This window comes from Cyanistes caeruleus, chromosome 17 (assembly GCF_971803275.1).
Source record: "Cyanistes caeruleus chromosome 17, bCyaCae1.hap1.1, whole genome shotgun sequence".
Taxonomy (NCBI): Eukaryota; Metazoa; Chordata; class Aves; order Passeriformes; family Paridae; genus Cyanistes; species Cyanistes caeruleus.
The window spans coordinates 1823933-1847999 of record NC_141717.1 but is presented as its reverse complement, the minus strand read 5'-3'; the positions used below and the strand labels follow the sequence as shown (position 1 = coordinate 1847999).

The following is a 24067-nucleotide window of genomic DNA, read 5'->3' as shown; positions in this document are numbered from 1 at the left end:
GTGTAAGCACACGAGCCATCTAGTCCTTGTAGCTGAGTAACTAAAACCGGTGTGCCAGTCAGAGCCCAGATTAACTTGGTGTGTGTGGTCCACAGGGCTGCTGGTTTGGGCTCCAGGTGGGCCTGGCTTGTCCTGTTTTCTGCTTCTTTCCCATGTGCTTTGGGCCTTGTGCTGGGCTCTGCTGTGCTTCCCTCCATCAGTTGGTGCTTCTCTGTGCCTGGGAACTCCTGGTGCTTAACTTGGGGGGAGCCTCTTCTAGAGCCCCCACACTCCCCATCTCCAGCAGCAAAAGCTGGATTCAGTACACAGCCCTTCCCATCCCAGTGAGCTCTGGGATGGGAACTCTGAGCAGAGCATGTATTGATAGGCTTTAAAACTGGAGGGTTGTTGCTGAAATCATACCTTATCTTTCTCTCTTTTTCTTTCCTTTTTTTTCCCCTTTCTCTGTGTTTGTTTGTTGTTTTGTTTTTTCCAACTCTGATCAGAACCGACCTTCCTCTCTCCAGCGTGCTGGGATCTTTGCAGCAGCCCATGCCGCAGCGCCTCGCCCGTTCCACCCGAGCTGCCCATGCCACTGGCTTGGACCTAACCTAGGCTCAATCTCAGCGTGGCCTGGGCAGGGGGGAACCATGGGGAGCTCTGCCTCATCGCTGGCCGCAGAGACGGAGTCGGACCATGGCTTCAGTAGCTCGCCCTACCCGGGGCACCCGGCCGTGGGCTGGTATAGGAGCAGTCCCGGTGGCCCTGTGTGGGAAAGTGCCCTCATAACACGGCAGCACCAGCACTTACAGCACCGGCTGCGAAGGTAAGGAGGAGGGGAAGGAGCCTGCTCACCTGCTCAGCTGCTCACCTCTCAGCTTCAATCTGGGCGCTGCCTTTGGGACACGACTTGCTTTGCATCCTGCTGAGTCTTGAGTCCCTCCATTCAGAGGCTCAGCTCAGTTCCTCGGGAAGTCAGAGCCAAATTCCCACTGATTTGAGTGATGCCAAACCCTGGCTTTACACAGGGTGGCTGATGTCTCCTGCAGAATGGACTGCAGGACTCATCCCAGCTCTTCCTCACTCACCTAAATTGTCAAGGTGGCTGCCTGGGAATGGGATCTCAGTTCCTTGTTTGCCATGTTCTCGTGGCTTCTTTTCTTTCTGGCCTCCCAACCACACTGCAGTGTCACAGGTGGAGGATTGTGTCTCCAGGTTGGGTGGCAATAAGTTGCGAGAGTTTCTGAACTCAGAAGAGCCAGAGAAGCTGTTTTCATGCAAAAGCAGTGAAATGGTTTTGAATAACAGATCCACAAGAATGAAACACAGAAAAAACAGAATTACTCTTAAAAACAGATTAGTGTTTCCAGCCCTGGATTCCTATCCCACCTTGATGAAATCAGCACCTCAGATATTTCTCTGAGCTGTTGCCTCTGCCCCTTCCACATCAGCCACTTGCAGTGAGGAGTTTCTCTTATTTTTGGGGGGCTGGTGTCCTGCATTCAGTCTCTGACAGGTTGAGAGATGTATCAAAAAGCATCCAAAACCCCTCTGCCCGGGGGCTTGGCTACAGAGGCTGCCGTGTTTTGTGCTGGTAATATTTGAGCCTTTGCCTAATGCCTGCTTTGTGTGGACTCCAGCCTGGATGGGTGTCCATACCTGCTTGAGTCTGTTTGGAGCTGCTGGTCATTTAGGAATAGCTGCTTGCTCTGAGTGTCCCTGAGCTGTCCTGGCTTTCCCCTGGAGGTGTTTGCTGTGATGTTGGTGCAGTATCTGTGGTGCAGTCTTCGTTTTCCTGCCTTCCTGCTGCTGCAAGGCCTGGGATGTGCTTCCCAGGCTCTGGTGCATGACTCTAGAGCCTTCCAGCAATGTCAGGCTTTGCTCCTTTCTGGCCCTGTCTTGGGTCTTCTTGTTGAGCTGGGAACAGTGTGAAACCAATAAGTTATTGTCTTTACTCTCTAGCATAGACTTGAGTTCCTCTAAAAAAGATATTTTGTGTAGTTCCCCAATTCTGTTGCTGTATGTGCAAACCTGTGTGGCTGGTCCACAGCTCTGGTCGGAGATCTGTGCTGTGTGGGTTTGTCCCCTCTGGTTTAGAGGGATCCTGCAAACAGAGCTGGGTCCTTCCTGCAGGATTATCCCTTCTGGACTGCTGCTTTTCCCTCTGTTGCCTTGAGGACTTGGGAAGGTGTCTCAGCTCACAGATGAACTGAAATTTAGGAACTTCCAGTGTACACCTGGCCCTGGGCACTAAAAATGATGGTGTCTCTGCAGCCTTGTGTGTGACAGCTGAGGCTGGTCATGACTCCAAGTCTGTAGTTTGAGGAACTAAGTGATATCTTGACATGTGGAAATGAATTTCCTGAAGAACCAGCCTTGGTGGTGGAGCGGATGTTGGGGCAAGAACAGGAACTGCCGGTCCTGGCGCAGATAACACCGGTGTCCTGTGGGGACAGGAGTGGCTTTTGTGATAATCCCTTATTTCCCCTGCTAAAGGGAGAGCAGAACTCATCCCGACTCTGTCGTGTGGTTCCTGGAGACAGGAAAATCACCGGCCATGATTCACTGAGCAGCGAGTTGCGAGTTGCGTGGGAAGAACTCGCTCCAGGCAGTGATTATGGAAGTGGGTTCAAAAGACCTGAGATCAGCCAGGCATCAAAGGGCCGCCGCTCCCAGGGAGCAGGGCCAAGGAGCAGCGGATGATTGGTTTCCAGAGAGGAGCAGATAAATATATTCTTTTAAAAAATTAAGTAAGTCAATAGAACAAGTCAGGGTAGGTATCCTGCCTGTGCTTGTCCTTGTCCCTGGAGTCGTGTAGTGTAGGAAGGAAGTGGAGTACAGGGGAGTCAATTTGAGACCGGGCTGGAGTTCTGGGATAGACTTTGCTTTTCCTGCTGATTTTCTGTCCCTGCCTGCTGCCACCTTCAAAGCTGATAATGCTTTGGCTGCAGAGCAGCACAGAGCCAAGCTGCTCTGGGCTGTCTCAGGGATGAACACAAACCTTCCTTGGCAGAAAAACAGGGACACAAATACTTAGCGAGTGACTTTGGTCTGTACTTGGCTTTCAAGATTTCAGAACCTGTGAAGAGGCTTCACTGTCTCCTGGGTGAGGCTGATGGTGTTGTAATTCCCTCTCTGCTGAAGACAGGAGGACAAGAGGGAGTAGAAAAAGGGTCTTAGTTGTAGAAGCAGCTGACTTGTGACAATCAGATTGGAGTCCCTGCTCTTTTCTGGACAGGGCTGCACAGTCTCTTTCTGTGTGTCAGCATTTAAACAGGAGCCTGTTCCTTTCCCAGCGTGCCAGGAGGACACAGCTACTGAAAGACTGGAGGTAGCAGGTATGAGGTACATGTTGGAGTGATCTGATTGCAGAAACCTCTGCTTAGGACAAAGATGTTGGGTTTAAATTCACCCTGGTAGCTGTGTGCAGCCAGACAAATTCTGGCTCAGCTACAAGACCCCTTGGGCTCCATCTCCATGTGCTTGAAGGTGCTTGGCCTGGGCTGTTGTTGGATGGGAGCGTTCAGCTGAGCCTGGGGATCCATCGTGGCCAAGCTTCCCAATGTTCCAAACCCTTCCTGCAGCTGGGAGCAGGAAGGGGCAGTGCCACAGGCTTGGTGCTGGCAGCAGGACATGGCTCCATTGCTGTGCCTGCCGCCATGGAATGTTTTGGGAGCTGTGGGTTCATAGTGGTTTCTCCTGCTGCTGCTGGAAGGGGTGCTGGCACCTCTTCAGGGTGCATCTTTCCACATTATAAGGGGTTAGGAGGGAATTGGGGCTCAACTGTTTCCTGGTGAGATTTAAGGCAATGTTCCTGTTCACCTATTCCTCACTCCTAGCATTTATGAAGAGGGTCCTGTTGAGTACTGAGAACTTTTGGATTTCACTCTTAGGAGAGGCTTTTGGGGAAAGAGTTTGCAAGGTCTGTGCAGCTGACCTAAGTGTCTCTGCCCACTACTCACTTTGGCTGAAGCTCTCTGAACTCCTTCCTCTTCCAGAGGATATTCATTTTCTGGGCTTTCCCGCAGCGTTCTGCAAAGGATTTTTATTTTTCTATAAAAGCCTTTGCAGAATGAAATAACCCCTGGGTCTCAATGACTGTGGAGGGAGGAACACACTTTCATTATTCTTTTATTTTATTATTATGATATGCTAAAAATATGTAAATCTCCCTGCTTTTAGAGGGAAGTGAGGGGACCTGCTTTTGTTGTTGGCAGGTGGTGGGAGGGCACTTGCTGTGCCACCCCCTGCTCCCCAGAATCACCATTTATTTCTGGGGAAAATCTCCAGGCAAGCCTGAGTATCCTGGCTGTTTGTGAGCACTTGGCTTAAATACATGAACAGCAGCAAGTCAGAACTGCTGGGCAGCATCACAGAGGCCTTTTCCATGGGCTCTGAGTTGTTCTGAGGCTGGTGGAGATTTTGTAGCTGAACTCTGGCATATGGAAGTGTAGCAGGGAGCTGTGTGGAGTGGGAATGTGACTGTGCTGCTCCTTCTCCCCATCCTGTGGCACTTCAGCTCTGAGTGCAGCACAAGCAGAAGTGTCTGGAGGGCACCAGGACAGTGTTTAGTCTGAAGAAAGGAGGGCTCAGGGGGGATCTTCTGGCTCCCCCCAGTTCCCTGACAGGAGAGTGCAGCTGGGTGAGGGTCAGGCTCTGCTCCTGGGGAACAAGGGACAGGACAAGGGGAAACAGCCTCAAGTTGTGCCAGGGGAGGTTCATGTTGAATGCTGGAGAAAAATTTCTTCACAGAAAACATGGTCAGGCATTGGAACAGGCTGCCCAGGGCAGTGGTGGAGTCACCATCACTGGAAGAAAGCATGTGGATGTGGCACTTGGGGACACAGATCACTGGTGGCCTTGGCAGTGCTGGGGAGCATTTGGACTCGATGTACATTCAGTTTTCCCAGCTGAATGATTCTGTGTGTTTCTTACTGGGGAAACCAGAGAAATGAGATTCTCAGGAACAAAGCTCCTGGTGCAGCATCAGGTGACTGCAGGGAATCACCTGGTGATCGCCTGCTTCTGTTTTCTGTCATCAGATCTCAGGCTGGGCATCGGCCCTGGGAGGTCTGGCAGCCTCAGCAGTACAGGTACCCCAACAGACCTGGGGTGGGGCAGGCACAGATCCCTGGGTTTTATCAGTAACCTGCATGGATTTGGCTGTGCTCAGAGTTTATTTTGCACCTTTCAAAAATCACTGACTGGTTGAGGTTGGAAGGGATCTCTGGGGTCCAGCTGGTCCATCTCCCTTCCTAAGCCTCCTTGTTCCATGCAAAGAACAGATGTGGCTGTGGAACAGATGGGGATCATCAACATCTGCTCTGACTGTGTATCCACAGAGGAGTGATGAGGAGGGAAAAAGGAGCCACTCATCCAAACCATGAGGGCACTACCATAAGCTCTCATAGTCAGGACATGCCTGCTCATCACACAGGAGTGAAGCCTGTGTTCCCCAGCTGCTGCAGCAAGGTGGATGCATCCCTGTGTGGGTTGTGCTCCCTCTGGAAGTTGCTGTGGAGTTCAGCTGGGATTTGGTGGAGTAAAGATGCTGTAGGTTGTTGTGGATACTTGTTTGATGGGAATGTTTGGCTTGTAACTGTTTGCTCACTAGTTCTCACCAGAGCCTGTGGTGTCTGGAGCAGTGTCTTGCTCAAGGAGGTGTTGCAGTGCCAAGGAGTTGGCAGCATGGAATGCTGTTTCATCTGCCTGAGGCTCCCAGCCCTGCCCATCCGCCCTCCACTCTGCCTGCCCCAGCGGTCACAAAGCCTATTAGTTGTTTAAATTAGGGCTATTTATAGCTCCGGAGCCACCAATAACTTGGAGGGTGGTGCAGATCATTGGAGACCAGAGTTCTCAATAGATCACCAAACAAACCCTCCCTTTGCTCCCTGTGTACCCTCCAACCTTCCTCATTTCTGTGTCCCACAAGAGCCATTCTGCCTCAAAGGAGGTCAAATCCAGGGCAGAGGCAGCTGGAGCATGTCCTCATCAAATGCGGCAGGCTTGGCCAAATGTGAGCAGAAATGCCTGTCCCTCTTGCCTGGATATTGCTGTCACAGCGTGGAGGACACAGCAGAGCTGTCCATTTGACAGTGCCAGCCTGGAGAAGGGAAAAACCAGCACTTTTACCTGGTTTGGGGATGCTTCTGTCTGCAGGAGCTGAGCACTTCTGCTTCAGGATCATACGTTCAAGTCCTTCTCCAGGTGCAGGTGTTAGGGAGTTTTGCTTTGGATGCTGCATTGCATGAAGGAGATTAGCATCCAGCTTTAGCTGTGCATAGATCCAGTCTTCATCTCTTTCAGGAAGAGATTCTGCAGATGCAATTCTGCTGTGAAGGAGGCTGGTCTCTTGGAAGTGATGCTGTGGGAATATATGGTTGAGGGCCTGGGAGAGCCCTTTGGTATTCAGTGTTTTTCCACTGGGGGTGGACAGGGGGAGGAATTAGTACCTTATGAATGTTTTGGGTTTTTCTTAATTTTTTAAGAGCAGTAAGAGGAGCCAGAGCAAGGATTTTATATATATATTTTTTTTCCAGAGTAACTCTTCTGCATTGCTTCTTTGGCTGCAGAGGGAGGAACGTGGTCTCCTGTCTCATGACAAATCACTTGTCCCCCTGAGAGGTGTCACACAAGTAGCCTGGAGTTGGTCTCAGTCCTCTGGCAGGAGCTGGTGGATGGATGTAATGACAGTGGGAAGCTCAGGAAGCTGGCTGAGCTGCTGCAGGGAAGGATGAAATGCAGGAAAGTGTGTGTTTGGAGGGTTATTTCTTCTCTTTGGATCAGAATGGAAACTGCAAACACATCCCCCTAACGGTGTACAGCATCTGTCCTGGAGGGAGATGGGCCTGCAGTGACCTGATGCTGTGGGCTTGTGAGAGGAGGGGTGAAGGCAGGAGCATCCTCCTGCTCTCTGGGTGGGCAGGGAGCTCCCTTCCATCTCTGCACCCCAAATTCCCTGGGATCACTCCAGAGCCCATTGTTTCCCTCTCAGGTTACCAGGTACTGGTTGCTGTGAGAGGCACGTGCTGGATTTCTCCAACCAGTAACTTAATCCAGTTTGACACTGGTGGCTCTGGGCTGGAGTCTTGACTAACATGAGTCAGAAACAGGGAGAGGGGGGTGCTCAGAGCTGCACCCACCTCCCTGCAGCCTCTTCCCCCTGTGATGGCCAGCCCTGGGTCCCTGAAAGGCCGCCTTGATCCTGGCACGGCCGGAGCCTGGTGCTGTGCATGGAGGGGAGGCTGTGCTGAATGAACCCTCTGCAGGCCTTTGTTCTCTGGGATGAAACAACCCTCAGCACGGGGCTGCTGCCAGCAGAAGGGCACAGGGAGGAAAGGGGAGAGCCCTGTTTGGGTGCTGTTTGCATTTGTCAAGCCATGCTGCATCTCTCTATTCCTGCCTGGGGACCCACAACTTACCCAGGTGCCTGTGCCTTTTCAGCCACTCTCTTCAAACAAACTGCCCTGGGCTTTTCTTTGACTTGGGCATTTTCTCATGCTTCTCACCCTGCCAACATTCCTGCTCTGCCTGGCAAGGCACCAGGATCTCAGCAGCTCCCCTTGCCAGCCAGTGCAGCTCACAGTATCCCCAGGCATCACTGAGTCCCTGTGAGGGGCAGGTGCTCCAGGTCACCGTGAGGAGCTGTGAAGAGCTGATCCGAAGAGAAGGAAGCTGCTTCTGCGTTACAGATGGCATTTCTGAGGCTGCAGCAGGACATTCAAACCAGAAGGAAACTGGAAGTGGAGTGTGAAGGCAGCCTGGAGCCCTTCTGGATGGCGGCAGGACCAGCAGCAGGAGAGCCGGGGCCATGGGGGGGTGAGGAGAGTTTGGGCTGCAGGTGCTTGGAGGCTGCCAAGTCAGCAGCTTGCAGGGAGCTGGAGGGACCTGGTCTGCCCTTGCCCAGAGCTGTGCAGAGCTCAGCTGGGTCTGCAGACGCTCAGGTTCCAGCCCTGCTGCTCCCAGTGCTCGCTGTGCATCACACACTGAGGCTTGTGGTTACACAGAGCTGGGCCCTGGCATTTGGAGCATGGCAGGTTGGCTACAGCCAAAGGAGATTTTGGGATCTTGCCACCTTTTGGTGGGAGAAGACAATGTCTTCTTCCTTAAAATCTGATTTTAATCTCCTTGCCTTGGAAAAGTGAAGCTATAGGTAGGTAGATGGATAGGTGTGTGTGTATATATATATACCTGTATTTTTCCCCTGCTTCCTTGGGACACCAAGGAGAGGACACCTTTCATTCAGAGCCCTGGTGTTGGCTGGCACTGGGACATTGCATCAGACCCATTCCACCAGCTGTACCTTCCCTGCCCAGGAGCTGAGGCTTCTGCTGCTTTACCCACAGCTGCTGTGTCTGTGTGTGGGGAGGGACAAACATGGAAACACTTGGTGCTTGGTGTGGAAAGACTTTTGTTCTGCAGGAGCTTCAGACTGCAGCCCATGGATGGACTGATCAGTGATTTTGCTGCTGTCTTGCCCAGCAGCCCCTGTGGCATGTGCAGTGACTGTCACTGAGCACTTCACATACACCCTAGCAAATCTCCAGCAAAGCTTCACCCAGTGACCTGTTTTCCCTGGGTTATGTTTTCCTACAGTAGGTGTGTCTTCTCAGCACACTGGTGTTGGCACTGCAGCCCTGGCTTGCTCAGGGACTGCTGTTGGTGCCAGTGTGGTGGGGAGGGCACAGCAGCTGACAGGGCCCTGTGTTTGCTGCAGCACTTCAGTCTCCAGGGCATGTGTGCTCCTTCCTCCCGTCCTGTGCAGGTCAGCAGTGATGTCCTTCGGAGTGTCCTCGAGGAGTACGTGTGCTGAGCTTACCCAGGGCTATCTGTGAGTGTGTGTGTGTGACTTGATGAGGTTCAGGAGCTTTAAACGACAGCAGAAGCTGCTCTCCTTGGTAGAAAACTCAGTGTTGTGCTGCAGGGAAGGGACACTGAGCTGTTAGAGCAGCCCCAGCCTGTCTTTTCTGGGGTTACTGTGCTGGCAGGATGCTTCCCTCTGGCACATGGACTCAGAAGGGTTAATGGCACATGCTCCAGCCAGGAGCATCCTCTAGATTCCAGCTGTCAAAACACTAAGTTAAGTGTGTTTCATCTTTACAAGGCAGTAAGCAGTGTTATGGTCTGAATTACCCAGCCTGGAGGCCTCCAGGGTACAGTATAACTTGTAGGGGCTTCCCTGGCAATTCCAGCCTGTCTGCCTGCTCCTGCAGTCAGCCAGATGTGTTGCTGGCTCAGTTAAGGTGGCAATAGCTCTAGAGTTTGGGTTATGAACAGAAGGAGCAGGTTGGGGTGCTGGGTGGTCATGTGGCTCAGTCTGCCCCAGCACAGCATTGTAATGCTCTATTCCTGCCCCTTCCATATAACCCATCAAATCCTCCTCTCTGTCTTCAAGAGGCTGGAGAAACCAAACAGTCCCTGTTTTGAAAGGGCCCAGTGATGCCAAACTGAACCTGAGGCCAAGTGTGGATTCCTGTGTTGAGCCTGTGTTTGATGGGGCATTGGGACTGTGGTGGGCTTCTGCTGTGCTGCAGTGCTCCTGTGTCCTCCTGGAGCCTGCTGTTTGCTGAGAGATCCTGGAGGGTGATTTCTGACTGGGATAGCCTCGAGGCACCGTTCACTTGGTGCTGATGGGGCAGGAAGGGTTTTTTGTGCTGGGGGAACCCTGTCACTACCTACACAGGATGCTGTGTCAGAGGATGCAGGCCAGGGTCCACTCTGCACACCCAGAACTATTTCACCTGCACACTGGCACTTGAGTGTTGGCCCAGGACTGTCCTAGAAGCTGCCAGTGCAAGGAAATGAAAATGCCAAGTTGGCTGTGCGTGATGAAGCATTCCCAGCCAAACCTCAGGAAGGTCAGTGTGTTTTATCCCATTCAGCCTCTAGGGAACTGTGGCTAATTGTCACCTCTAAAGTTCAGGGCACATGAGAAAGAGGAGTGACCTTTATAGGTCAGGAGCACACACACAAACAGATCCATGGCTCTTTGTGGGACTCAGCCTGTGCACAGGATCCCATCCTCTCCCATCTCCCTTGCAAGAAGGAACTGCACTCAGTTGCTGTCTGGGGCACCTCAAGGAGGTACTTCAGTGGCAGGGCTTGAGAGCTCCCCAGTGCCTGGGGGTCAGTTTGGATCTGTAGATTGACCTCTCAGTAAACTGAAACCCCCAGCTCTAGGGTGGTTTCTGGAATGAGCCTGGCCTGGCTCTTTCTGCAGGGATGCCCAGGGGCTGAAAGGCCAAAGTCTCCTTGGCTGTAATTTTGAAATTCCTCCATGGTTTTGGCAGTACAGGACAGAGGGCTGGCTCGAGGCATGGGGAATTTCCCTGATTGCAAAGGAAAGCTGCTCCGTTGAAGTTCACTGAAGAGGTTTTGCTTTTGATTTTTTTCAGATTGTGTGTCACCCAGTTGTGCAGAGCAGAGCCAGGATTCCCTGGGAGCTGCAGAGCACTCTGGCCTTTCCTTGGCTTCTCAGGGGAGGGGGCGATGGGTGCCTCAGTGGGGGAAGCCCATGGCTCTTTGCACATGCAGGGAGATCATTCCATGATTTGACAGCCTTTTTTCTCCAGATCTAGTGTGCAGAGCCGGCAAGTTCCTGGAGGGGATAATTTAGCTCCCCTCTGAACCTCAGCAGATAGGAGTGGTGTTTAACCAGTGCCAGAATGAGAAGGCAATGGGTGACATTTGGGATGGGGGCATCCCTTCTCCTGTCCTTGGTGACTGCAGAGTGGAAGTCGTGTGAGCAGCCAGCAGCCTGCAGATACCCTGTCCCTTTTGTGCCATTCTCTGCCAGCTGTATTTATTGAGCCTGACAGTTCAGGTGCAGTGGAGATGGACAGATTTCTATTAACTGCACCCTGTGTGTGCCCTGCTGCAGTGAGCCCAGGCATTGGCATTGCAGGGTCTGAAGGCTGGAGCACAGCAGCTGGAATTGCAGAGTGATTGGTTCAATAGAGATGTGAGAGATGGAGCAAACAGCTTTGGAGCCGTGGTGTTGCTCCTGATCCATTTTCCCTCCCCTGTCTTTCATTCCCTCTTTCTCTTTCCCCACCACTCTTCCAATTCTATTTTAACAGCACTACAAATTGCAGCATAAATCTTTAGCTGAGCAGCAATTTGGCTTGGCAGCCACCAGTAAATCTCCTCTTGCAGCCTCCTCGTGTGAGGGAAGTTGCAGTGGGAGTAAGGGGATGTGAGTGAGTCCTGAGTTTGCAGTCCCATCAGGTTTTCCTGGCTCTTTCCAGCTATGGGCCCATAGCCTTAGTCCCACATCTCTCTAGTCCTGGGAAATAAAAATTCTTCTCCCACCCCAGCCTTCAGTTCAAACATCAGGTGTGTTGGGAAGCGGTGTGAAACTGCCTCAGACATGGAATAGCAGAGGTGCCAGCAGAAGTTCCAAATGCTGCTGTTCAGGTGTGTGATCCTAAAGTTGTTCCCTGTTTTTGAAGACAGTACAAGGTGGTCTTCATCTGAGCAAATGCACCTGTCCCTCCAAACTACCCTGCACATGCAGGTGCTTTTGTTACCTGATGCAGAATGTGTGTATCCTCTGTGGGCTGGGAGGAGTGATGGAAAATAGCTCTGAGTGGTGTGTGAAAGGCAAAGCTTTTGCTGTTTAGTCCGTGCAAGGGATCTGTCTGCACAGTCCCACAGCAGGAGCTGTTTCTCCCAGCAAATGTTTTCCAGCTGCCGGTTCTGTGTCCTTGGATATGTTCTGCCTGTGTTTGTAGCCCCCTTCCATCCCATTTGAGCTTGACCACCCTGATGTAAGGAAGGAATTCTTCCCTGTGAGGATGGTGAGCCCCTGGCACAGGTGTCCCAGAGAAGCTGTGGCTGCCACATCCCTGGAAGTGTCCAATACCAGGTTGGATGGGCCTTGGAGCAACTTGGGACAGTGGAAGGTGTCCCTTGGAATGAGATGGACTTTGAGGTCCTTTCCAGCTCATTCTGTGGTTCTGTGAATACAAGACCAGGATAAAGTACAGACCATGCCTTTGTCTTGGCTTCTTCTTGGCTGGATGTGAAACTTCAAAGGCATTTTCCATGCTGGATTCTTCAAACACTGGGCAAGTGTTGAAAGACACAAGGAGAGCTCTGCCTGATGTCAACACCACTTGCTTTTTGTGTGTTGTACCAGTGAAAAAACCGAGGTGCAAAGGGGAGAGGCACCTGCTGCAGAACTGTGTTAGAAAACAGAGATTCTGAGGCTTTGGAGCAGGGTTTCTTTTTTTGTAGAGAAGCACAAGTCCCTGCAGCGCTGGTTGTGAGCGGACACCTCACCCCTCTTTTCTCTGGGGAGTGCAGGCTCTTTGAGACAGACCACAGACCCTCATTTAAAAAGAAATTTCTTAATTGGCTTAAAGACAGTGACACAAAAACAAGTAGAGGTTCCTCTTCATCCAGCCTGTTTTCCTTAGGGGTTGCTTTTGAAGTGGCTATTCAAACATACCTCAGGTGTGGGGAGCTAAATGGAAACAAGTGTCCTTTGGTCCCGTGAGTCCACCCTCCTTGCTGAAGCTGTCCCAGCTCCTCAGATGAGAGAGAAGCTTAATGAGTTCAGCTTCTTGCTCCTTTCCTTGCCTCCTCCCCTCCCTGGTGAGAGCAGGTACGGCTGTATTGTGAAACATAACTGTGGGTATCAGCCCCATCAGTATTTCCCTTCCTTCCCATGTTCTCAGCTGGAAAGCCTCCCTGCCTACATCCCATACCCTACATCCCTGTGCTTCCTTCAAAGAGCAGCCTGTGCTACTCCTGAGCCCATTTCAAATGGAACCTGCAGAGATCAAAACTTACACCAAGGATCTCCATGCCCAGATCTATGAGCTCCTTCCGTGGTACCTTGGCAGCTGGGGTGAGGGACACATCTGCAGGTTTCTCCTGGGATCCTTTTCTCTCCCAAGAGAAGCTGGGCTCCCGTGCTCTGGGGTCTTTATCCAGCTGTGCTAACTCAGCTCGTACACAGAGCTTTTGTTAGTGATACTGGAGTGATGGAAGCCCTCTCTATAAGCTCCTGGTTAGATCCTGGCACTAATCTTGTCCTGAAGATTTGGCCTTCATTCTGTTCAGGGCGTGGCAGATGTCCTAGAAAGGGCACAGCAATCCTGAGTGTCTCCTGGGCTGGTATAAACCTCACTAGCACTGAAGGACATGGTGTGATGTAGATGAGCTGGAAACTCGTTCATAGCCCTTGGGTGATGTTTGCCGGCAGAGCTGGCTCTGCTCCTGAGGCCAAGCATCGATGCCAGGGTGCTCAGAGGTCCTGGGAGCCTTCTGGATCTCAGGATCAGATTCCCCCCACGTACTTACACACACCCTTTAATAGCTGGAATAAACCATATGCCCATGTTATTTAAATAGAAGAAATTTTAAAATGGAAAAGCCTCCAGGAGCATCTGGAAGTTCAGCACCTGTGGAGGATCAGCAGCTGAAGGAGCTGCATGTGAAGTGAGAGCAGGGAGAAGAGCCCATAAAGGGCTCTGTGGAAAAAGAGGAGTGTCTGGAAGTCTTTCATCTTCCCATTGCAGTGTTCACATGCAACTCCAGCTGCTTTCTATTCTGGGATGCAGGGAAGTGTGTTCTCCCACACGTGGCTATTGCAGCTCAGAAGGAGCAACTCCAGATTGATCCAAAGGTTGGGAAATCATTCTGCTGTACAGTGAGAAGAATTCAGAGGATGGTGAAGGTGCATTGCCAGGACTTGAGAGATTCACACTTAGTTTCTGAATTTGTCTTAGACTTGGTCTGTCAGTGCTTTGGCTGCTGTCTAGTTCCCATGGAAGGAGAATCCAAGGCTCTCCAAAACACCACTGTTTGCTGCAGGCACAGAGTTGCACAGGTACACACCGAGAAGTCTGGACAGGTGTGAAGCCATATTCTTTTCAGGTGCTGATAGTGTTTCTTGGGTTGCAGTGGGAACCAGCTTGGTCTAGAACCCCCCAGATACTTTGTGGAAAAAGGGAATGTGGCAGCCAGGCAGGTGTTGCAAGCTGAGGAGGACACACCATCTCTGTACTCACTAGAGGTCAAATGGACACGGGAATTCCTTTGCTTCAGGAGGGGCTTCTCCCTGTTCTCTCCTGGCCCAATTCAGACAACTGGCATCCCAGACTCTCCTTGTTTGGGGTTTTTTAAAAGTTACAAATTTTATTTCCTGTCCTTCCTGTGAACTCTTCACAGTCAACAAGGAATTCACTTACGAGCCTGAGATGCAGATACGAACATCCCATTTGTGCTACATTGCTGGATGCTCCCTAACCCTGTCCCAGACACTTCTGCCCAAACCTTCAACCCCTTTTTGAGGCTGAAGGGCCAAAGCATGACCCCTCTGGAGCAGGGGACAGTTAGCAGCCCTGAGAGTGGGGTGAGCAGTGGTGGCTGGCTGGCTCACATGGTGCTCACCAGCATCCCAGGTGGGCAGGCAGGGATCTCTTGCAGCCTGGTTCTTCTGAGTTGCTGATGGTTTTCCCCCCAGGAGTGATGCATATCCCACTTGACTGCCAGGCATTCTCCTCTCCCGGTGTGGTTCACCAGCTTTGACAGGAAGGGCCAGCCCTGCTGCAGGCTATCACCATTTGTCACAATAAATTCCTTCTTCCTTCTACTGCGTGGGGGAGATGCTGGTTCCTTTGCCCTGAGTCTGGGCAGCACCTGAGGCAGCTTCTCCCACATCTTGCCCTTCCTGCCCCCAAGCCTGCAAGGAGAGCAGAGCCTGCTGCAGCCGGCAACAGGCTCCCCAAAGCTTGCCCGATGCAGCAAGGAATTTTGACTGCTTGCTGCTTGACCTGACATGACCTAGGAAGGGGAGCAGAGCTGGAGATGGTGCTGATGCTCCAGGAGCAGGAAAGGCAGGAGCCATCTGTGAGGCTGCTGGGGTTTGCTGCTGTCTGTGGTGGCCCCTCTCCAGCCCAGGTCAGTACAGCAGGGGGGCCTGGCTCCAGCACAGCAGCTTGGCCTTGGTGTGTCTTTCCCAGCATCTAGCAGGGAGTGCAGGTGCACTTGGAAGTTGTGTGTGGAGCCAAGGACTCAGTGGAGAGTGTGTGTGTACAAACTGCAGTACCCAGTTCAACTGGGACTCTGCTTTGTGCATTTTTGGACAGGGGTCCCGATGTAGGAGGGGACATTCAGGTTTGCCCTCTACCTTCTGACCTTCTGTCACCCAAGGAGCTGCTGACATGGCCAGGCATGGTGAGAGCTAGCAGGCTGTGCTGTGGGGGACCCTCCGTCCTCGCCTGTCCCTCGCTGCCGGGTGACGTTTGTAGCGTGGCTGCAGTGGCTTCATTACTGTGCCCTGATCAGCCACGCTGAGCTCCAGGGATGCTGGGAGCTGCCAGAGCTCCTCTCTCTTCCTCTGGCCCCTGGCACTCTTTCTTTCTCCCTGCAGGTCAGTGCAAAGCTTGTTGGCTGAGATATTAAGCGTGAGCTGCTTTCCTGGGGTCTGGGACTGGCTTAGCTCTTCATTAAGGGCTGTTAATCATGCTGAGGAGCCTGACAGCTGCTGGCCATGGAGCTCAGTGCCTGCTGCCTTCCAGGATGGTCCTGCCTGGGCTGCCCCAGTGTCACTGGCAGCCACGGGAAGGGCACTGCCTGCTCTGGAAGGGGCAATGCAACTGCAGAGCTTGGCTTGAGAACTCTCCTTGTTTGGAGGAAGAGTTTCCAGCAGCAGCTCTGCCAGGAGTTGGAATGGTGGCCAAGTTAAAGCCTTAGGAGAGGAGGAAGAGGAGGCTGGGGGCTCTGCTTCCACCTGCCAGGCTGTAGTCCTGCTCTCCTTAATCTCAGACCTTTGGGAAACATGAGTCTTTCTCTCTCCCTCCATCCCAAATGGTACCAAGCTCTTACTACTGTTGGTTTTTGTATTAATTGCACCCTGGAGCTATACTTTGATTTATCAGGCAGAATTTAGGGAAAAAGATGGTTGTTTCTGAAGCAAATAGCAGCTTGCCTGATGTAGGGCTGGGAGCTGGTGGGACAAAAGGAGAGGGGGGTTTGGCAGTGCCCTCCCACCTCCTTCCTGTGGCTGTGTCAGTGCCACAATGGCTCCAGCTCTCCAAAACCCCGCGGGGCTGTGTGAGGGGCAGGCAGCCACCTCCACACTGATATGCCATCCCCCAGCAGCCTCAAAGGCAGCAAATGGCTTTGAATGTCCTTCTCACACTGGGAAGAAGGGGTTTATTTACTCTCTGAAGGTACAGGGTGGTGTTCTGGAGCTGAGCTGGTGGTGCTGGCTGTGAAAGTGAGGTAGGGGCATGGAGCTGCTCACAGAGCATCACCTGCAGCTCCTCAAACCTGTCCCATGCCTCGATCTCCAGACATGACACCCAAAGAGATGTCCTCTACTCCATTCCCTCCCACCTTTCATCTGAAATCCTTCCATTTTGAGCTCTTCTGGCCATCCCTCCCACTTTTCCTGCTCAAGAATTCTGTTGAGTGTTTAAATTAAAACCTGCCATGATTTGAAATGAATTAGTGTAACAGTAATATTAAAGAACATCATCTTCCCAGCTGTTCCTCCCCAGCATCTTACTAGTCCTAGAGCTGGTGCATTAGTCATAAATCCTCTCCCTGCTGTTCTTGATACTCCCTGATTTTTATACATCTTACGTTGTCCTAACACCAGAGGAGGTTTGGAGACTTGTGTTCCCATCCCTGGGTGATGTGACCTGATCACACGTTCAGTGCTTCCTCCGTTTTAGGCGGTCACAAATTTTGCTGGACAGGTTTATTTTACCTGGCAAACTTTCTGCTCAGACCACAGATGGAGTGTAGTTATAAGAACCATACAGGGCAGCTGATCCAGTTTTTACCAGGCTTTCTGAAAATCAAAACTACATTTCTCAAAGCGTTTCCTTGCTCCAAGTGTGCAAGAAGCTGAAGCTACAAGTATCCAACAGAATGTGGGGCCATCAGTCTTCTGCAATTCAGACCTTTTATTGACAAAAAAAAAGATAAAATTCTTGAATTCTTGTGTTGCATTTTCTGGAGAACTATGGGCTTTTTTCCCCCTGAAAAAGCAGCTTTTTTGGGAGCTGCAGGCACGCTGAAGCACTCACTGATGTTTTGGCAGAACCAAAAGTCCTTTGTGCTTTCTACACCCAAGTTACAGCAATTTCATGCCAGTGTGACAAACCCCTATAAAACTGCTCTACCTTCTTTCTGTATTTGCTCTTGAGAGGGTTCAAATATCCATTATATGTAGATTTTGGTCAAAGTCAGTGTTGTGTAGTCAAAGCAAGGCTGTTCAATTCAGCACCTTTTCGAGCCGAATCAATGTGTTCATGGCCATAGCACGGTGCTGGCCTGAGTTGAGGACACAAATTTCCTCCCCCTGCTATAATATTTGGGTGCAAATGGATCTCAGTATTTTTTGCTTTAATTTCCCCAGGCACACAAAGGGCTGGGGAAATTAGGTACAGAAAAGGTAAATAAAGTCATTGAGTAAGAGGAATGATGGCAGCAGTAGCGCTCTACTAAATTGGTTTCTTTGAAGTAAAGTGTGATTGCAACTGCAGAAATTTCCCCTGCTTGCATGCAGGGAGGCAAGATGAGGTTATTAATTATAACAAAAGGCTGGAATTGATCTTAATGAGAAATAGTGCAGCTTGGGAGGAGATGAGGCTGTGCTGGTGGCTGTCTCCAGGGCTGGGGCTCCAGAGGGACTTTCCTGGGCCATTCTCCTGCCAACCTTGCTTCTCCAAAGCCTATCCCATGATGATCCCACGCTACTGAGTGCCTCCATCCTGGGTTTTGAAGAAGTCACATTGCTGTTGGCCACCTCATCTGGGCCCTTCATCTCAATAACCTTGGACAGGTGCAGGAGGTGCTGCTTTAAGGTGAGAAGAGACCCCATCAAAAGCTTGTGAATCCAGAGCCTACTAAACTTCTGAGCAAAGCTAAAACTTGGACTTTGCTGACCTCCTTGGAATACTTAGTCTGCCTCTTCCTTTTGTATCCCCAGGGATTGTAATTGTTGCCCTGGCAGACTTATGGGAAACCTGCTCATTAGCCAAGGAGCTTTTGGGAATGGTCTTGTCCCAGCGTGCCTGTACTCTGCCAGCTAAACCGGTTTTCTTCTGAGAGCTCATTTCTTACAACACTGCAGCAATTAAGATATATTAAAGGCTAATCATGCCCAGCCTGTTTTTCTCACAACACAAGCCTTCCAGATTCTGATTCTGCTTTGATGAAGAATGATGAAAGTCTCTTGTCTCCTGTCCATCAATTTAGGGTAACGCTCCCTGTGTGTCCCTAGGCTTTGAGAGAAGCCAGCGTGAGGCACACTCCCTCCAGGTGTGTGTCACTTGGCATTCCTGCAGCAACTCCAGTAACTTCAGATGGGCAGATCCCTCCAAAGACTCTGCCCCTTCCCTCCTTTTCCTGAGCAAAACCCAGGGATTTCAGCCATGAAGATGATTCTGCAAGCCAAGACAGTCTCTTCAAGTTCCTTTCTCCATCAAAGCCAGACTTTGGTGTGTGTCACAAGAGCTTTCAGGGTGCTCCTGTCCCAGCTGTGCTTCTGCCCTCTTCCAGTTTCCCCCCACACTCTGAACACATTCCCTAGTGCCTCTTCATGGCTGGTGGAGGATAGAGGAGTGTGTTGCCTGTCCCACTTGCACCCCTTGCAAGCACTTGCATTTACAGTGTTGGAATTGCCCAAAGCTCTCGGGCACAGGGTGGGATTGTTGGGGTGTCCTGTCCAGGGCCAGGAGTTGGAGTCACGATCCTTGTGGTCATGTCCCTTCCAGCTCTGACATTCTGTGATTCTGTGAAGTCCTTTCTTGCCTGTGCCACAGCAAGATGTCCCCTCTCACCCTCACATCTGGCAGGCAATCCCTGTTTTTGGGGAGGTGACAAGAGAGTAAATAGCAGGGACAGCTGCAGTTTGAGAGCATGTTCTGTGGTTTGTTGGCTGCCAGCAAACTCCTGTGCTGAGTGCCCTCTGTACGCCTGGGCCAGTGGTTTTTTCTCTCAGACCTCTCATTAGCAGAGTTCAGCTTTCCCCTGGGAACTTCTCATTAAAACTCCCAGCCTCTTCTCTCCCTGGCTGCTGGAGCACATCTGAGCTGCTGGAGCTGTGTCCAGTGTGGGAAAAGAAGAAACTAAATAGAAACTGTGCAAGAACTGTCTGGAGGTTTGGTGCAATGGGACCAAGAAATTCCCAGGAACTGGAGTGTGTCATCAGCTTGGGAAACTCTTCATGTCTGTCTGAGCCTCTTGGCACCTCTGGGGAGGGTTGTGTAGTGTTGCTGGGTATTTTATGGCCCCATTCACCATCAAGTACTCACCCTTGCATGGTTTCCTGCTGCAGAATTAGACCTTTGTTTTCCCTCCCTTCTGCTTTGATGAGGGATTTTTGCCTGCCACCATTGATTTTATTAAACAGGAAAAATCCAGTTGTCCTGTTTCAATTCATTGCAGGTTATCACCAGTAGAAAATGCCATTTTCTGCATAAATGTGATTGTCCTGCTCCAGTGAATGGTCAGGAGTGCTGACATTGGGCGGGGAGGAGGGAACCTCCAGAAAGAAGGGATGTCCTGGCCACAGGAGAGTTTGTCATGGAAGGGGACCAGGCTGGTCCCTTGGCTGATTTTCCATCCCCAACCTACGCTGTGTTTCTGGGAACTCGTTGACAGTTTGTCCTGGATTGACACTAAAGAGCAAGAGCAGATATAAATATATGATAAAGCTCTGGGAGTGCTCAAAAATTAATATTTCAGGATCAAGAAGTCTTTATTTCCTCAAGTGCTTCAATAAAAGGAGGAATTGGTGTAGCTGTAGTTGTTGTGGTTCCCTTCCAACAACTGAAGGAACAAAGGCAGCTCAGAGCAAGGCCCCAGCTCTGGTCCTGGCTGAAGGGGATGCCTGATGTCAGAGGTCGCATGAAAGTGGTGACCTTTTGGAGCTGGTTTTGGTGTTGGTGCTCTCAGGTGGTCAGGGTGCTGGAGTGTGAGTCTTGCAGGGAGGAGGTGAGGGAGCTGGGCTCAGTCAAGAATTCAACACAAGAAAGATGTTGCCCTGCTGGAGTGAGTTCAGAGGAACCCACTGAGTTGATCACTTAGAGCTGGAGCTCCTCTGCTCTGGAGCCAGGCTGGGAGAGCTGGGGGTGCTCACCTGGAGAAGAGAAGGCTCCAGGAACACCTCAGAGCCCCTTCCAGGGCCTAAAGGGGCTCCAGGAGAGCTGCAGAGGGACTTGGGACAAGGGATGGAGGGACAGGACACAGGGAATGGTTTCCACTGCCAGAGGGCAGGGCTGGATGGGATATTGGGAAGGAATTGTTCCCTGGGAGGGTGGGCAGGCCCTGGCACAGGGTGCCCAGAGCAGCTGTGGCTGCCCCTGGATCCCTGGAAGTGTCCAAGGCCAGGCTGGACAGGGCTTGGGGCAACCTGGGATGGTGGGAGGTGTCCCTGTCCATGGCAGTGGTGTGGAACTGGATGGTTTTTAAGGTCCTTTCCAAGTCAAACTACTCCATGATTCCATGATTACTTCCAGCGGGAGAGAAAGCATTGAAGGTGCTCTAGCACTGCCTACAGACACATCATCCAGAGGTCAGAGCCAGGCTCTTCACAGCAGCACATGGTGGGAGGACAGGAAAGAACAAACATAGGATGAAACAGGAGAGTATCAGACTGGATACATGGGGAAGCATTTCTGCCCAAGGTCAGTTAGTTGAGGTCTCTGCCCAGAGAAGTTGTGAAGTCTCCATGCTTGGAGGTTTTCAAGACCAGACTGTCTAAACCTGCTGCAATTCCTTTAAGAGATTCATCTTGAAGCAGGATTTTGGGTGGGAGACCACCCTGAGGTCTCTTCTGACCTGAGTTACTCTGGCATCCTCCATGCTTGCTCTTGTGGAAGTGCAGTGCTGCTTTTGCACACACAAAATTAGAGAGGTGTAATCTCTGGTTTTTGGGAATGTTTGTGCCATTGCAGTGGGACCACCTGGCACTGCCAGGCGTGGATGCTTTGATGCAGTGGAAAGCATGGCTGAGTTAGGGGAGGGTCTCTTTGCTGTCTCTGTCCTTGCTCAGCAGATCTGGGAAAAAAGGGCAAAGAGACAGGTCCCTTCTGGTGCTATATGTTTGTCCATGTCTCTCCAAGACAGAAATCTTGAATTGGAAGGGTCCTGGAAGGATGGGGTGAAGGTCACTGGTTTTAAACCCTGTTTCTTGTTCCACTTTGGAGGTAGGATTTGGAAGTACTTATGCAACCTGCCCTGTTTGGATGATGCCAGCACGGAGCTGGCACTTTCCTTTATAGCCTCGGGGGTTCAGAAGTGTGAATCAGAGACTGTTTGTCTACACTGATGCTCCTATAGAAACTTGTACCAAGTGGAAAGTCCCGGCTCCCCGTGTTTCTGTGTTGCTCTGCCAGTATATCTGCTGCAACCTTCCAGGTCCAGCCTCCCAGCCCTTGCCTGGCTCTGCAAGAGTGAGTCAGCTCAGCCAACAGCATCTCCTCTCCCGGGCTTCACCATCCCAACCCACGTGTGCTCCTAACAGTGCACTGCCAGAGGGATTCTGAGTGGTTCCTGACCTCCTGCACCCCTTCCTGGTGGGCACAGGTGCCTTCTGCTCCTGCTGGCTCTGGAGATGTGGTAGGTCTGTGTGGGAGAAGGCTCAGATGTCCTCTCTTAGGTCAGGGTCCGCAGTGCTACTGAAAGAAAATTAAATGGGAAATATTAACTAGAAAGCATGGGGCTGAGGGAAGGGATTCATAGCTCACAGACATTAAGGCAGGATTTGTTTAGTGTTTTTTGGTCATTTTTCTTCCACAAAATTCTAGTGCTTTTTCTTGTATTTGTCAGTGAGGATTTTGCTGGGATGCATTGTGTGTCAGGGAGCTCAGGGTTTATGTTGCTGACTAGAACAATTGATTTTTATTTATTTGTTTATTTACTGCAGGAGAGAAACGAAGCTGCAAGTTTTAAGACTTTAGCTGCTCTGGAGGAGCTTTTTTTAGAGAAACAGCCTGATTGTGTTGCTGTGTGTGATTGACACAAGCTCCTCTAATCCTGTTGCCAGTGTGGGCTCTGCAGCAGATCCCTGGGATCTTTCACTGGTGCCCAGGTCACCTCAAGCTGTTTTCTGGCAGTCCAGGGTGCTTCTGCCCAGGGCTGGGTGCCATCTCCTGCCCTGGAGCTCAGCTGCACATCTCAGCCCTGGCATTTCACCAGCTCCCTGCCAGCAGGAAAGACGCAAACTGCAGGTTTTTTGGGCACTTCCCGATTTATTACCCTGCCTTGTTCCTTCCTGTTTTGCCTTGCTTCAGAGAAGTCTTGGGTTCCAGATGGTGCCCAAAGGTGGTGGCCATCCCTGGACAGTTTGGTGGCTGTGTAGGGGCCAGGGCTCTGCAGCAGGGAGCACGCAGGGCTCAGCAAACTCATCACTCAGCAGAGCCCAGGACAGGGATATCGCTGTCCTGAAGTGGTTTTGGAAGGAGACCACCAGGAACCTTCTTAATCCCTGGAGCAGTGAGGTTCCCTGGGACCTGATCAGTGTGCTGAAAGCTGCCTGCTTGGTTGAGTACTTTCTATATTACTTTTTAAGCATGATAATTACACCGTTGCGATTGCCAAGGTAGGGGCACTCCTGCCAACACAGCGGTGCCTCCTGCCAGCTGATGTCTTGGTTGCGGAAAGCTGCTGTGGTGGGAAGCTCCATCCGTGCTGTTGGAGGTGTGGGGTTGTAGCCTGTCACCCTTTCATTACAGCCCAAGCTGCCCTTTTTGTGTGCACCCCAAAAGAGCCTCCAGCAGCTCCCTGCTGCCAGGCTGCGGAGCGGAGCCCCATGTCACCATCTCCTTGGGAAGTGTCCCCCAGGAAAGCCCTGCCGTGGGTGGGTGCTGCCAGGTCCCTGGTTTCAGAGGAGCTCCTCTCCTGCAGGAAGGTGGCAGGCAGTGTTTATGTCAGTTGTGTTTGCTGGGGCTGGAGAGTGACTGTGTTAACACGCAGCAGATGGGCTTGGTGAATAGGTGCTGGAGATAACCCTATTTCCTCACACAGCCTTGTTGCCTGTTGGGAAAGGAGCCAGCCAGGCTGTTTAAGGAGAAGTGTGGAGCTTGGACAGGCTGAGGATGGATTTCTCTTTTGGCTAGTTCAGTTTTGGGAGGAAGTTGTTGCTGTGGGGCAGAGGCTGCTGCAGCAACCCTCCGTGTTCTGGTATGGGTTGGACTGTGCAGAGGCAGCTTCCAGCCCGAGCCCTCCGGGATCTTTGGACCCTAAATTTGATTCCATTCCAGGCAGGGACTGGGATTGTCCATCAGTCCTAGGCAAGGGTGTGAGGAAAGCAGGCTGCAGGCTGGTGTCCTGTCAGTCACCAAGGCTGGGGATTGGTGGCTGGGAACCCAGAAATGTGAGGCACAGCTGAAGGTTCATGTCCCATGTCCTGTGCTGTGCTGTGTGTCTCCCACTCACTTTCAGGGAAAATTGTGTTCAGGGCACCACGATGTGCAACAGAAGGCAGGGAAGTCTCCTGCCAAAGCTTGTCACACTGGTGGCCCAGGCACTGCTGGACCTTTGCAAGAAGAGCTGATGGCCCTTCTGGAAGGCTGTTTGGTTTTCCTGAGAAGGTCAAGTAGGTGAAAATCCCAGCAGCAGTTGGACAGTGTTAGGGGCCAACTCCTGTTGCATGGGCTGAGAACATGGGACCAGGAGGAGCACAGTGTGACCAGAAAATGTCACAGCTCCCCAGGGCCATTCCAGGACACTTCAGTGTCCTGGCTTCCATCTCCCTTCCAGCTGCCTGGAGCCTGGACCTCCCACCCAGCCAAGTGAAATGGTGCTGCCTTCCCTGAGCCCGCAGCTTGTTGCTGATGCCACATCAAGCAGGTCTGGTGATGTGGCTCGTCCCAGTGTCCCCTCTTGTGGTACTTCTGTCTTTTAGCTTATCCTGGGTTTTGTCCTCTCTATGGGAAGGGACAGGGTGATTCCTTCCCCAGTTCTGTGGTGGCATTGCTAGAAGCCTTTACCTGCTGGGTAGGACCATGGGTGTATGTGCAGGAAGAAGATTGGTGGCTGTGTGTCCCAGTCCACAGAAAGCACTGTGGCAGCTGCATTTCAGGGTGGATTTTTTGGAGCCAGTGCTCTACTGCACTGT

General features: G+C 51.6%; 1 protein-coding gene across 15 annotated transcripts in view; it reads left to right on the top strand.

The window, feature by feature from the left end:
- The window catches only part of CAPN15 (calpain 15), a 55176-nt gene that overhangs the window by 15827 nt on the left and 15282 nt on the right, over nucleotides 1-24067 (top strand). For 8 of the 15 annotated variants that reach the window (XM_086854548.1, XM_086854556.1, XM_086854550.1 and 5 more), the window contains one exon: nucleotides 486-805. The exons of 6 other annotated variants lie outside the window; for them this stretch is intronic. In XM_086854548.1, the coding sequence (XP_086710674.1) occupies nucleotides 630-805 (176 nt within the window). In that variant the 5' untranslated portion in view covers nucleotides 486-629. The remainder of the gene's footprint in view (nucleotides 1-485; nucleotides 806-24067) is intronic. One more of the 15 variants, XM_086854551.1, reaches the window with a different exon arrangement.